At 37.0% G+C, this 15,242-nt stretch overlaps 1 protein-coding gene across 1 annotated transcript in view; it reads left to right on the top strand.

Moving 5' to 3' along the window:
* TFAP2D (transcription factor AP-2 delta) overlaps positions 1–11,313 on the top strand; it is a 53,516-nt gene extending 42,203 nt beyond the window's left edge. The window contains exon 8 of the mRNA XM_037844518.1: positions 11,094–11,313. Coding sequence (XP_037700446.1) covers positions 11,094–11,313 — 220 coding nt within the window. The remainder of the gene's footprint in view (positions 1–11,093) is intronic.
* The last annotated feature ends 3,929 nt before the right edge of the window (positions 11,314–15,242 follow it).

The following is a 15,242-nucleotide window of genomic DNA, read 5'->3' as shown; positions in this document are numbered from 1 at the left end:
TTAGGAGGAGTGCACAGGGAGGCAACATGAGATGGTGGGGAGCACTCAGGGCGGGGATCAGGAGGCCCAGCTTAGTCTCCTCATGCTGCAGCCTGGATGTGTGGATCCAGAATGGCGCGTCTCCTCTCCAGCTCTGTGTGTCCATCTGTAACTGGCCACAGTTAGTCAGGATAAGCCCTAAGGCTCCTTCCGGACCAATGATATTTTACCCCATTCTTGATTTACTGCTCCATTTTAAATCATTATTTATGCTGTGTTTCCACACAATTTTATTTCTTCTCTTTATGTTCTATCAACCTGTTACTTTAAAAAGTCTAAGGTTTGGTAAGTTGATTAAAAAAAACATATATGAACCCTAGCTTAGTGTTTCCACCACCCTATTCTAAATAGAAAATATGAAGTGCCTGATAGTGATCTGAGAGGAACCTAAATTTAGGAGAAGTTCATTTTATCCCTGAAATTCCATTCCATATGTTAGAAAAGAAAGAAAGAAAGAAAGAAAGAAAGAAAGAAAGAAAGAAAGAAAGAAAGAAAGAAAGAAAGAAAGAAAGAAAGAGAAAGAAAGAGAAAGAAAGAAAGAGAAAGAAAGAGAAGGAAGTAAGGAAGGAAGGAAGGAAGGAAGGAAGGAAGGAAGGAAGGAAGGAAGGAAGGAAGGAAAAAAACTGTCTTTCCCTGCACAACGTGGATTTGGGTGCGGTTGACTGTGGTCTCTCCTAATCCATGTGTGATGATGGTATCCTTAGCCTGCTTGGCTAATGAGCTGAATTGATGTAAAAGTGAATCATGAGGACCCAGGCCCTCCTGGGCATCAGGGTAAGTGGCTGAGAAGACAAGGAGTAATGTGACCTCAGGGTGGTAGATGGGCACATGCCTCCCAATCTGGCAGAGATTCAGAAGGGTCATAAACACACACTTCCCCAAAGTGAGTTCTAGAGAAAACTAGTCCTATGAGATATTCCTTGAAAGTCCTCTCATAGTCAAAATATTTTTGTGGTTCAAGAAACCCTGTCAACTACACCCCTCCTGAAGTTTGACAATGCACATTAGCGTATCAAAGGCTCCCAGAACCCTTTTTGAATGGAAGGAATGCTTAGCCCTGTGTTTTCAAAACTGATTAAGGAAACACTTTTTGTTTTGTTTTGTTTTGTTTTGTTTTCCCCTCAAAATACCTATTAAGATCCCATGGAACTAATGTTCTGCAGAAATTCCTAGGGGAAATGCCGAAGAAGTTCTTCAACCTCTCTACCCCAGGGAGGAAAGCAGATACTGTATTTGGGCATCATTTCTTGCCCCTGAGGAAACATGGCCAATTCCTTGGCTGCATTTAAACTGAATGCATTTAAACTGTGTAAAAATTACTTTGGAATCATCCCAAGCCAATTAAATCAGAATCTCGGGGTGGGATTTTTAAAAGACGCTCCCCAGGTGATTCTTATATGCACGGAGGGTTGAGAACCACCAACTGAAGCAACCATAGGACATTCGTGAGTGTTGTCAAGGCATGGCCAGGGCGTAGATTTCAGATTGCATACCACCAGAGAACTACACACCTTAATTATGCACCTTAATTAAATTCCACTTTAAAAGCATTTAAAGCCCTGAGATAATAGAAACAGTCCAAAAACTGAGCACAATCAGCCTGTTTTTCCTTTCCTCTGGTCCTTCAACCAGTTAGGTTAGGAAGAATAGGTGACATGAAGTTCTAGAAGGATAAGACTCCAGCTGCTTTCCCCAGGGGGAGGGCCCCTCTCCATGGCCTTTATTCATGGGTTGTACTGCTTCAGAAGCTTGAAGTGCCTTATTTATCCTCATAGCTCTGAAAGGAAAGGAAGTTTGGCGGAGAAGCCCCACAGCCCTTTGCTTGTGTTCTCCAGTCTGTTCCCCAGTCTCCTGCCCTCACAGCAGTTCTCATTAGTCAAGGTGGGCATTATTACGGTGACCACCTTAAGCTGTCTGGGGAAGTACAGACAGAGCCTGGGGCTACATGTGGAGCTACCAGACAGTAGCTGAATGAACCAGGAGGGAAGGGAAAGGAGGCTTTTTTGCCTTTAAATCTTGCTACTTGCATGCCTCCTGGAGGCCAAAAAGCAGAACTGGGGTTGGTGACAGTGACATCTGTATGCACGTCTGGAAATCAAAAGATGCATGATAGCAAGCACCCATCAGAATGATGCAAAATAACAAAATAATAGGAATAAGGAATAATAGCCCAAACTCTTTTTCAATGATCACACATGCCAGAAGTGGAGGAAAACAGAAGTTTGTCAAGCACTTTCCAGATAGAAAGTTGATATTTTACAAAATCAAATTGCCTTTTACTCTAATTCAAAGGTGATGGCAGACTATTTTCTCTTGATTTTCAGTCTTCTAGTTTGTAGTGTAAATAGTATCTATTACTTCCAGCTTCTTATACTCCAAGAGAAAGCTAGAAAAATCTATCCGTGGTTGAGTGACCCAGTATTTACCAGCAAATGTTAAAGAGACGTTCATTTTCTTTTTGGTGCATATTAAATTGGTATTAGTTTAGTTGGTGGAAAGGATGCGCTGCATCCCAAGCTCAATTCTTTTGCCAAGATAGAAAGGATTCAAGGGAAGTTTCCATAGGAGCTTGCTTTAGGCTACGTTTTAGAAAATTATTTTAGTGGTGTAATTTAAAATAGTTTAGACAAATTAATTAATATAATGATAAAGCATTCTGAAGGACACTTAAAGCAATATGGCAGCACCTTTGTAACATTTATTTAGCATCTGGTAAAACTGGTAAAATGTAAACCGTATTTTACTTAGAATAAAGAAAGTCAAATAGCTCTTTCCCTCTGAAAGATCCTTTGTTAACTTATATTCCTAATAAGCACTGAAGCTTTGGGAGCCTTTAAAAGTAAACATGGATAAGGCCCTGACTACAAGCAAGAAATGCATTTAAAGTGTAAAAAGAAGTTTGTAAAATTTCTATTATATGGAAATTTCCTCATTGGATCTCATCATTAATATCAAGTATTTTATAAGTGTAGACGTCATTTGAGTTTAAAATGGGTTGTTAATAACATTGTATTAACAAAATCCTACAAAACTAAAGGAAGAAAGGACCATAATTTATGCCTTCAAGTAGCAGTCTCTTCTCTTCCATCTTCTGTTACTTGTTTCATTTCTGGGTTCATTTCTTCATTTTTAAATACCCAATGACAGAGAATACTGTCTGTGCTGTAGCTAATCATTTCCTTTTAAAAGTCTATCAGTAGAACTTATCAAGTCAAGTCCTTTGGTTGAGAAGAGGTTAAGATGCCACTTTATAAAAAGGCAAAAACTTACAGCACAAATCCATAGGCACACATGCACACACACAACAACACACAATCTCCCTGAAAAGGGCTGCTCTACCTTGTTGTGTCTTTTCAAACAATAAAATTTGAACGTATCCTAACACTTAATGAGAAAGTAAAAAAGTAGAGATTCACCTCTGAATCCAGAAAACAGTCACCACCTTCTTGAACTGAGCCAATTTGAAGAGATGGTTTATGTTGCAGAAAGATGCTTTAGGGAAAGTTAATTGGGAGGTCTAGTAAAATAGGAGTTTTTAAAACTATGAATAAAATTAAGAAGATGACTGTTAAATATAAGTTACATTTTCTCTAACATTAGGTGCCATAAACTACAGCAGTCTGGATTTTCTCAGCAGGTGACTATATTGCTCACAGTCAGTTGTCAGAACCTTCCTGCTCCTCAGTGTGAAATTAGTAATAGGAAAGAGAAATTAATGAGCTGGAATCTAGTTAGAGAGAGAGAGAGAGAGGGAAAGAGAGAGAGAGAAGCTGTCCAAAGTAAATGTAGCTTCTAAATCTGACTAGCTCTAATCCAAACCCCCACTTTTGACACTTGCTTTTCTGGTTTAGACTCACTGATATTTTTTTTCCAGTACCATCCACTTTTTTAAAAATTTCAGTTTTATTGAGATATATTCACATACCATACAGTCATCCATGGTGTACAGTCAGCTGTTCACAGCACCATCATATAGTTGTGCATTCTTCACCCCAATTTATTTTTGAACATTTTCCTTACACCAGAAAGAATAAAAATAAGAATAAAAAACAAAAGTAAGAAAGAAACCTCAAATCACCCCCTCATCCCACCCTATTTTTCATTTAGTTTTTATCCCCATTTTCCTACTCATCCATCTATACCCTAGATAAAGGGAGTGTGATCCACAAGGTTTTCACAATCACACTGTCACCCCTTGTAAGCAACATAGTTATACAATCGTCTTCAAGAGTCAAGGCTACTGGGTTGGAGTTTGATAGTTTCAGGTGTTTACTTCTAGCTACTCCAATACATTAAAACCTAAAAAGGGACATCTATATAGTGCATAAGAATGCCCATCAGAGTGACCTACCAACTTCATTTGAAATCTCTCAGCCACTGAAATTTTATTTCGTTTCTTTTCGCATCCCCCTTTTGTTCAAGAAGATGTTCTCAATCCAGCAATGCTGGGTCCAGATTCATCCCCAGGAGTCATATTCTGCATTACCAGAGAGATTTACACCCCTGGGAGTCAGATCCCACGTAGAGGGGGGAGGGCAGCATAGACACTGATTTTGTAAGCCTTTTTCCTATGAATTGCTGTAAAGTCAGGTGTCTCCCTTGGTATACTGCAACACTAATTTGCTTCTTATCCAAATGGACATGTTTTTCTTAATCTCCCTTAAATTTTGTATCATTGATTTAGGCCCACTAATGAAGCTGTCTACCACATTGAGATATTTCATTATGTTGCTTCTGTTATCCAATGCAGGAATTTTTCTCTCCGTTTTAATACCAGACATTCAGTTAAAAATCCAAAAACAAACAAAAAAATCCATGATGTCTTCTCCATATTTTTCATCACATTGTTAATTAGTATTTCGAGCAGAGAGGGATTAAATAAAGAACCTCATAGCACTCTATTATAGATGTCTCTCACTGTTGACAACTACCCTTAAATCCACACTTTGGGTATTGCTGTACAACCAGCTATGAATTTACCTTACTCTGACATCACTTTGCTAATTTTTTCACCAATTTATCACATGGTATTATGGGAGATCTTGTCAGATGAGTTGCTAAAAACCTACATTAAATTGCATTGCTACTGCTCTAATAACTCTTATAAAAAGAAGTAATGTTACTTTATTGGGACTGCTTAATGCACCCATGCAGCATTTCAATGACTGCTTCTAGTTTTCAATGCTAAGTGTTCAGATTTTTTAAATTACATGAACAAATTGTGATAAATCCATATATTGAAATACTTTCCAGCAATAAAAAGAAACAATCTATTGATAAGCACAGCAATATGGGTGAATCACACAAATACAATTTTGTTTACATGGAATTTTGGAGAAAAAGGAAACACTATAGAGACAGAAATTGGATCAGTGGTTGCTGGGATCTGGAGGTGGGGAGAATGAATTAACTAAATAGGGGCATAAGGAAACTTTTGGGGGTAATGGTGGAGATTACATGACTGTATATGTTTGTCAAGAGTCAACAAACTGTACACCCGAAAAGATTGAATTTTATCATTTATAAATTAAAACTCAATAAATCTGACTTAAAAAAAAATAACCCTCTACAGAAACGTGTTTGTGATCTAGCTAAATGTGATTTAGGAACCCAGAGTTTTTAAAATCCATCTCCCCCTGCCCTCCACTTTGAATATTAAGTCATTTTCCTCTATTCCATTTCACTACTTCCAGTTTTCATTGATTTCTCAAAAATTACCTAACAACTCCGATGTCTTAGTACTACATGTGCAGTATGTTTTCTCTAGCCTGGAATAGGAGTTTCTTGGACTTAAAAAAAAAACTTAACTCTATTAATTATACAATTGCAATTTTAAATATTAAACTCCTTGATAATAAAGCAAAGTATTTAATTGCTATTTAATCTTTCACATGCTAACAGGGCACCATTTTCCCAAGCACTGGGCCATTTCTGCACAATTCTTCTTGCATGGAATATAACTTTAAGACTAAATTGAGTATCAGAAACTCCCAAGTGAAACCAGTGAATGTTTAGTCTTTTGTAAATTCAATTATTCCATACAGTGGATTCCCCACCCCTTCTCCCATGAGCTACTGTCTCCTGGAGGTGACTTGTATCCAAACACTGGTTAATTCCAGGTAGAAGCTAACATGGTGGGGGGTGGGGGGAGTTAATGAGAGTTCCCTATCTCAGCCCTGTTTATTGTTGCTGTAATTGCTGTTTGTTTGTGATTTGCATTGGTTTTGTTTTGATATTCATATTTTTTTAAAGATCAGACTCTGATTTTTTCTTTCCAATTTACGGTAGGGGGCCCATACCATAAATTGTTGGAGATACATATTGCATCTTATTTGCCACGTATTAAATATCTGGTATTCTTTGATTATCACTTCTGCCCTAAGGCCACCCATGTTGCTCCCACTCCCTTTCCTGACCTTGTTGACTGGGATACTAGCCTCATCTGTCTGTTTTCTTTCCGTTGTCCTGTTTGGGTTCCAGTCTTATATTTTTTTGGGCATGTCACTCCTTTCTCCCCAGAATTCTAGTTAAGTCATCTCTTCAATTTGGTGAGTTTCTATCCTTTGATAGTACTACTTTTTTAATACCCTTAATCAAGGAAACTAATTCCTTTTCTTCAATAACATCAAAGGAGCTTTGAAAGGTGAGTGGAATTGAGATTGGTTGGAAAGAAGAGGGAGGAAAAATAAAGGTGCACAAAAAGAAATGTCTATTGGAAGTTTGGGGATAGGGAGGAGATAAGCCTGGACTAAGCCTTACAAAAATAAGTAATAGAAAACATCATTACATAAGGTGAAGAAAAGGGAGTGGTTAGATGCCAGTGCATTAAGACATCTGGTACGACATTTGCATCCTCTGCCATTGTTCACAAAAGTTTTTTAAAATATGGCATGGAGTTGACACAACTAACACAATGCCAGATGACTCACTGAAGATAAAGTTTTAACTTAACTTGAATTTGGAAAAACTTCTGCATTTGACTACCTACTTCAAACCACCGTGGCTACTATTTAATCTAAATAGTAGTGATAGGTGATATTTACTAAATAAGGTGATATTTGCTCATGAACTGCTCTCTGATGTTATGATGAAAATATATGCAAATAACAAGTATAATTTAAATATATAATCTGTGGCTGAAAATAGTACTTTCTAAAGACAAATATAAATGATCTCCTCTGTTATCAGAGGTTTTGGAGATTTGATTACAGCTTACACCTTGCAGATAACTTTGGTTTATTCTCTGTCTAGGACAGAAATTCAGCCTGACTGCTTCTTTTTATTTTTCTATTTTTCTGTAGACTGCATTTTTCCACCTCTCCTTTTGGCTTATCACTATGAATGAGATATATACATATTTTTCTAGAATGGTTGCGGCTAATGAGATAACATGATGTTCCCAGAAATTCCTATTAATCATCCTGTAATTTCACACATCTTTCTGCATTGTTCTAATACAATATTTGATCATTTTAGTTATTTGGATTTATAAAGCTCACTGAGAACTGCTAGAACAGAAGCTATCCCCTGTATTTAATATCACCTTATATGGTGTGTCATGCATGTTTTTTGATGTGCAGTTAGTGCTGAATTAAGGAAACTAAAATTAACAAAATTTACATAAACAATATCTTTCATATAAAAGATGACAGTTCAAATAGTTATTTTCCTTATATTGCATATTCTACAATCAATTTTTAGACTTCTCTGTGAAGCTGATTGGTTTTTCAACTTCTGTACCCTTTTATCAATGTCCTTGGTTATAAGAGGAGGACCCTAAGCCTCAGTCCCAGTGAACTGAAGCTTAGAGTTGGCAAGAAACTTGCAGATGATCTAGTCTGAGCACTGTCATTTTACAACAAGGATAAATAACTTTCCCCAAAGCACAAAATGCCTAAGGTCAGAACCAAGGTGAAGACTTGGTATTCCTGGTTCTCAATCTAGGGCAAAGCCAACAATGTAGTCTGCTAAAGATCAGATTCATATTTTAGAATCAAGAAAGCCCATCAGCCATGGAGGGATACCAGCTTCAACAACTCTCCTCTCAACATGGAGAATTAAAGTATTTAGTAGTTAGAGCTTGATTTTTTAGGACTCTGGTCTTGGACAAGAAAGTGGAATCATGTTCCAATCCTACAAGACCATCCACAGACTAAGTTAAGTCAAAGACACTGAGCTAAACTACCAACAGAATCATGACTTCTCAGAGAAAAGGAATAAATATACCCTCAACCTCAGAGGAACAAAAACACAGAGGCAATACAGAACATCATATTCCTTGGGAAAGTTATTTAACTTCTCTGGCCCTCAGTTTCTTCATCTGTAAAACGGAGATAATAAGCATACCTACTTCTCAGGGTTTTTGCAAGGGTTATATGAGATAATATATATCATCAAAGCTCATTAAATATTGGCTACTAATATTAACCCCAAAGAAACTATTCTTTTATAGTCTGCTATAGGTGAAAAGGAGAGTCACAACCAAGAGGACATGACAATTTGAAGGAAAATCAAATTCATCTAATGGTACAAGAAGCTCTAAAGAGTAAAAAAGCAAAAGAAAAGGGGGCAGTGTGGGCCCAAGGCAAAGCATCTAGACATTCATGGATGGTTTCAATCACTTCTTCTTGGGGGTGGCACCATGATTCACTCATCCCCCATTTCAAACAATTCCTTTTGTTGCCCAGGCTACCTGATAGATCCCAGATCATATGGATTCCCCTCTAGTCATATCATTGTAGAAATGTGGCTGAGATCACTTCTCCTACTTGACAGTGCAAGACACTGTGATCAGGATATGAATATGCTTGAGCTATGATGATATCTTATATCGCACGGTTTGGTGGATCTAGTTGCCTAGGCATTGACCATTCTTGTTTTCTAAATAATTGGAGACCAAAGTCTGTTTATTTTTTTAAATATGTATTAACTCTGATCTAGACATAGGACAAGCTTTATAGACTGTCCAGAGGAAAGATGGCAGCAACCTGTGAAGTATAACAAGGGACATGCAGAAAATTTTACTCTAATCATTAATATCCCAAAGCCAGCAAGGCATCATTCTGAGCCCTTTACATGGATTAGCTCTTTAAAATAAACCACAAACATTTGGTAGATCCTATCTAGCATATTAATAGGCTGGCTTAGACCCAAATCCCTCTTTAATCATTTTAATAGTCATTATTTTTTCTCCGAAGATACTGTACCCCTAAGAAGGTTAACTTACTAATTAATATATTATGGAGGATGATGATACACTCTGATTTTAAAAGTGCTAGTTTAGTAACAACCATAACAATCTAGGACTTGTAAGCAGTTGGTGGCTGTCATTCATGGAATGTATAATTTGTATCAAGCATATTTTATATATGTTATCACAATTCATGAGTTATGGGGAGCAAACTAGCAGAGGGTCACTTCAGACAACTGACAAAAAGGAGCATTTTGCATGGGTTCTATTCACAAGAATAATGCATTTACAGTTGAATATTTATTCCACCAGAGATGATATTTATCAGGGTTGGAAGGGCAGCCCATGCTTAAATTGCCGAAACATTCTCCACATTTGCTTATTAGATATGATTATTAGTTTATTAGTTACCTGACCCAAATGTAGAGTGGCATACATAAAATAGAATTTTGTTTTTCTCATTTAAGAGTCTGGAGATGAATAGGTTTTTTCCATCTTGTTGTGTCCCCAGCACCAAGGTCATTATCCTCATCTTCATAGCTGAAGCTGGGTATTCAGTTTGCTAATGCTGCTGTTATGCAAAGTATCAGAGATGGATTGGCTATTATAAAGGGGATTTATTAAGTTACAAGTTTAAAGTTCTAAGTGTCCAAACTAAGGCATCAACAAGAGGATACCTTCACCGAAGGAAGGCCGATGGCATCCGGAACATCTCTATCAGCTGGGAAGACACATGACTGGCGTCTGCTCGTCCTTTGCTCCCAGGCTGTGTTTCAAAACGACTTTCTCCAAAACCTCTGGACTTTTGCCTTAGCTCCCCTCTCTCAGCTTCTATGCATTGTTGCTTCTTTCTCCCAGGGCATTTCTCTCTAAGCATCTGGGGGTCCTCTCTTAGCTATTCTGGGGCAAACTCGGGGCTTCATCTCTTAGCTTAGCATCTCCAAACATCCTTTTGTCTGCATCTCCAAGCATCAGCAAGCATCTGGGTTTTGTCAGCTCTTAGCTTCTGTCTTAAATACTCCAGTGAACTAATCAAGACCCATCCTGAATTGGCAGGGCCGCACTTCCATGGAAATAATGTAATCAAAACTATCATTCACAGTTGGGTGAGTCACATCTCCTGGAACTTCTCAATCGAAAGGTTCCACCCTAATCAAAAGGCTAATAAATCTGCCCCCACAAGATTGCATTAAAGAACATGGCTTTTGGGGGACATAATATATCCAAACTGGCACACTGGGTCAGTGCTATGTTGAGAGAAAAGAGAGTGCAATCAATTTCCTTCTAAGCAAATAATGTGGGAATTGTATGTATTACTTACCTGTTGTTATACAGGGGGAAGGTAAGTCCCAGATCCAAACCCAGCTGCAAGGAGACTGGGAAATGTAGCCTCCGTGCAGAGGTAAAACTCCTTTACTATGGAAGAAAAGAAGGAAGTTAGAGAAACATCTAACCATCTAGCATGCCAAGCCTACTATGATTTACTCCTGTCTGATCTGTGCCCACACAAGCATATATATCATTCTTGGAAGCAAGATGCTTTCATACATGAAAAGTTGCACTTTCCAGCTACTTCCTAATGAGATGGGGAATCAAGTCATGTGTTAAACACTCAGCCTTTCTGACATTTAGTGCATATCAAGTCTATTATTGATAAATTTTCTTCCAAATAGTTCATAAATTTCTTATGGTCAAGGGAAAAACATTGAATAGTATTGTATCTTCCATGTAAATGCTCAGCACCATTTAGAAACACAATAAATTTCTGCTTAATTGAATGTTCTGGATTAAATGGAGGGATTTGCTGTCCTGCATCACACTGCAAATTATTCATCTATTTTTCTCTTCTACTTCTCATTTCCAGCTTAATCACTCATGGCTTTGGGACTCCAGCAATATGTGCAGCCCTAAGCACTTTTCAAACAGTCCTCAGCGAAATGCTGAACTACTTGGAAAAACACACTGCTCACAAAAACGGTGGAGCTGCAGATTCTGGCCAAGGACATGCCAACTCAGAGAAAACCCCCCTGCGGAAAACTTCAGAGGCTGCCGTGAAAGAGGGAAAAACAGAAAAGACAGACTAGCTACATCAAACAGAATCTATTTCCAGAGAGTCTTGCTGCTGATATTTTTTCTAATATATATATCATTGAGGGTGATTAATCTTCAGTGGACCAAATCTCTTCCTTTCCCAACCCTCCATAAAAAACAAAAATGAAAAATAAAAATGACACAAAAAAGGGCAAAACCAAAAAAAAAAAAAAAAAGAAAAGAAAAAAGAAAAAAAAACAGCAGTATAACCGTGTAATGATATTGTCACTTTTTCATTTTATGTTATGATAAACTCCTTTTGTGCACGTAATTTATTGTTCCGAATTAGATACATCATAATTTTTAAGCACTTCTGGACTTTAGAGAGGCAGCACGTGCTTTTTTGACAGCTAACTGATGCACTTTCTTATCCAACTGTGTAGCTAGGGATCAGAAAGCATGACCAGACTGGAATCCACCACCAGCGCTTACAGCCACACTTTTCGTGACTTAACTCCCCGTAACAAGAGTGCCTCTTTCCACTAAATAGACTAATCCATCCATCAATCAATCAATCCATCAATAAATGTTTTGGGAACTGAAAAGGACAGTCACAAAGCTTTATCCTGAGAATAAACAATAAAATTTCTAAGATTTTGGTCACCCCCAGCCCACTTAACCACCAGTGCCTTGGTGGTATTTCAAAATTCCAGAAAATTCTCTGTTCTCTATGACTGTTCCTACCCACCCACCGACCCTTTTTTTTCCGTAGATAAGAAGAGACTCAGCACAATGCTGAAGGGGAAAGAGATGAATTCTTCTATCCAGCTCCTTACACCACCAAGAAAAGAGACTGTGTTTAGTGGGTCAAGGCAGAATAGACACAGGAAAGGGTAGCTTTGCAACTGTCGGGCTCCAGATGGAAAACAGGGACAAATGGCTTGCCCAGAAAAGCTTAGGAAGAGGAACAGGGATGTGCCCAGGAAATCCTGCCCCTCAAAGATAGGAGAAGAGACCTAACCCTAACCCCTGGAAGCCCCAGTGGCTAATAATGATACGGTTAAAATGAGATCCATTCTTCTCCTTCCACCTTTGTGCTGCCTCTCTGCCCCTCCTCACCTCCTTGACAGCTGTGTTCTAAACCTTTAGAGGCACAAAAGTATTCAGGTCTTCATTCAATAAAGAAAACAAAACCAGGATGATCAGAGAAATCTTTGCTTTTAAAATGCTTCCTTTTTCCATAGCTTGTTCTTATAGCTTCCTTTAGTAAAGACACCAAAAATAGGAGGTCCCTTGCTACAAAGGACGGGGGCTAACTGAATGAGCATTTGGTCCATATAAACTTGAAGGTGTCAAGGAACCTGATGGGCAGCCCATTGTGCTCACCTTTCTACTGTTAACAATTTTCAGACTTCTAGGCAAAAATGCCTATGTAAAAAAAAAATCATTTTATTAATGTGTGGACTCCCAATACTTAGTTTAGCATGAAAATACTCTCTTCTCTCAACATATTTCAATTACTTTCAAAATATCTCTGCCATATTATAAACCCATGAGGAAAGTTAGTATTATTTTTAATTGGGAGGAAATAGCTCAAGAGTTTTCATGCAGAGGTCATAAAAACTATTTTTACCTAAAAAATTTCTTAAAATCATTTTGACCTTTATTTTTAATCTTAAACAAAAGAGGAAAATATAAATTTTCTACTCTAAATTCAATTAACAGAAGACACAACTAAGGAATTCCATAATAAAGGTTTTATAGTTACACCGAAGAGTTTAAAATAAAGAATTGTAAAAGCAACGAATTGTGATTTCATATTTTTATCTAGTTCCATGAAAAAATTTACCCTTATTTGTGGCTTTATAAATTTTGAAATAGAATAAAGCCCAGATTCTACTGCAGTTCCAAATTTCACCACAAAAATAAATTATTCCATTTTACATGAAATTTCCCGTAGTGTAAAATGAGAGACAAAATGAAGCAAAAAGTGATAAATAATTCAGTTCAATAAGTAATAGGAAAACTACAGATAATGTGGGCTACTAATATTTCATTAATTAAATTTCTGCATCAACTTTCTTTCATTCCTATTATTACTAGCAATACATTTGTATTTATTATGGCATTTTGATATGCGTATCTTCCAGGTACTTAATATAATTATATACCATGTCAAATGTTCACCAGTAATCAACCAAAAATTTAGATGGCTTATATTAACAGTTCACTTTCTCCACCAATAGTTGTGACTAGTTGGGGTTCTTCATACCTCAATTAGATGTTAATGTTTATTAACTTTGGAAACAAAAATATAACTAAAGTGCTTATTATTTACCAGGATTTGGGGTGTCTTAGAGCCTTAAAGGGACTACACCCATAATTTAAACCAGCCATTAGGACATAAATGAATTAATGGACTGGTCATCTTTAGAGTCATTATTTATTACCATATTCTAATAGACATTGTTAACATACCAACTTTTGCCTTGTATATAATAGGTATTCAACACTTTTTAAATAAATGAATAAATGAATGTGTGTGTGTTTGTCCAAAATGGGCCAAAGGACCTTTTAATTTTGATTTTGTTTGGATACACAGTGCTTCAATGTGGCTCACTTCTTCTATAGTAATTTATGGAATATTATTTTATTTGAATGAAGAAATATCTCTTCTATAGCACATAAATTGCAGGTAGATATACTTCAATATAGAACAGTAAAGAAAAGTTAGGTATCAGAATGTTAACAAAAGTGAAGTTATAATCATTATCAATATTATTTCATTCTAAAGGAAGATAGCTCACAAATTCTGTTGCATTTTCAGTGTTATAATAAGTAATATAAAAGCAAAGACAGAGCTTTCCAGACTAACTTTTACTTGCCCAGAAAAAGTTTCCAAACTTCTCATACCTACTCCAAATTAATAATGATAATTCATACAAATCTTTTATATTTTAACTTACAAAAATTTAAGTTAAATTCATAAATACAGAAATGTTTATTTTGAAACTGTTTTGACAATTAATTGAAATGTCAGTACAATAGCTACTTCGTTAGAGTTACCATTCGACTTAAGTTGGTGGCTCTAGAAAAATAAATGAAATGTCTGAATTACTCTTTTTCTTCTCTGGAAAGACTCAAGCACTGGGAAGATGTCTAATCTATTTCCTTCTTCCCTTCTTTTAAGATGCCTTAAAAATAGAAATAATCCTTCCTGGGATTGCAGCTCCTTTTTCCTTTCACTGCTTTGGACATTCTCTTCAATGTCCAGGATGGAAAACTTGGCTGCTCAGCAAATGTGAGCATCCTAACCAGAATGTGACAGAACTCAGCATCCGACCTTCTGTCACCTGGCTCCTTTAAGGTAAAGGTGTCCATGAATTATCCTTTCTGATAATGAGTAAAACAATACAATTCCATTTTCCTTTATTTTCTTTCTTTTCTTCCTCCTTGGAAGTATTTTAAACTGTGATTAAAACAGGGAGCAGCCATCTCTCTCCTTCACAACGGTGAGGTCAGCATGCCAGAAGTGACTAAGAGCATGGAAGCTGCAGCCAAACTTCCTGGGCCCAAAGCATGGCTCTTTTGTACCTTGGGCAAGTTGCTTAACCTCTCTGTGTCCCAGTTTCCCCATCTATGAAATGAAAATAATAAGCAATATCTACTTACAGAATTATTGTCAGAATCAAAGAGTTGGTGTATCTAAGCCACTTAGAGTAGAACAGGAGTATGGTTAGTTCTACCTGAGTGTTAGCTACTGTCTTTAATTCTTAGAGTTTGATAAAACCATTTTTTATGTAGAGTTCAGTTTCTCCTTGGTTTTCTGAACTCCTTCTATGTGCCAGACTCTGTCCCAGGGACTGAAGGTACAGAATGGAATAGAACATTTTCCTTGCTGACAAGTTTCTCACAGTCTCCTCTGAAGAAAACTGAATAAACAGTCACAACCATCAGAACATGGTAAGTGCCATGATGAAAA

The sequence above is a fragment of the Choloepus didactylus genome, chromosome 7, assembly GCF_015220235.1.
Source record: "Choloepus didactylus isolate mChoDid1 chromosome 7, mChoDid1.pri, whole genome shotgun sequence".
NCBI lineage: Eukaryota > Metazoa > Chordata > Mammalia > Pilosa > Megalonychidae > Choloepus > Choloepus didactylus.
The sequence above is the reverse complement of the archived record's forward strand: the minus strand, read 5'-3'. Positions and strand labels throughout refer to the sequence as shown.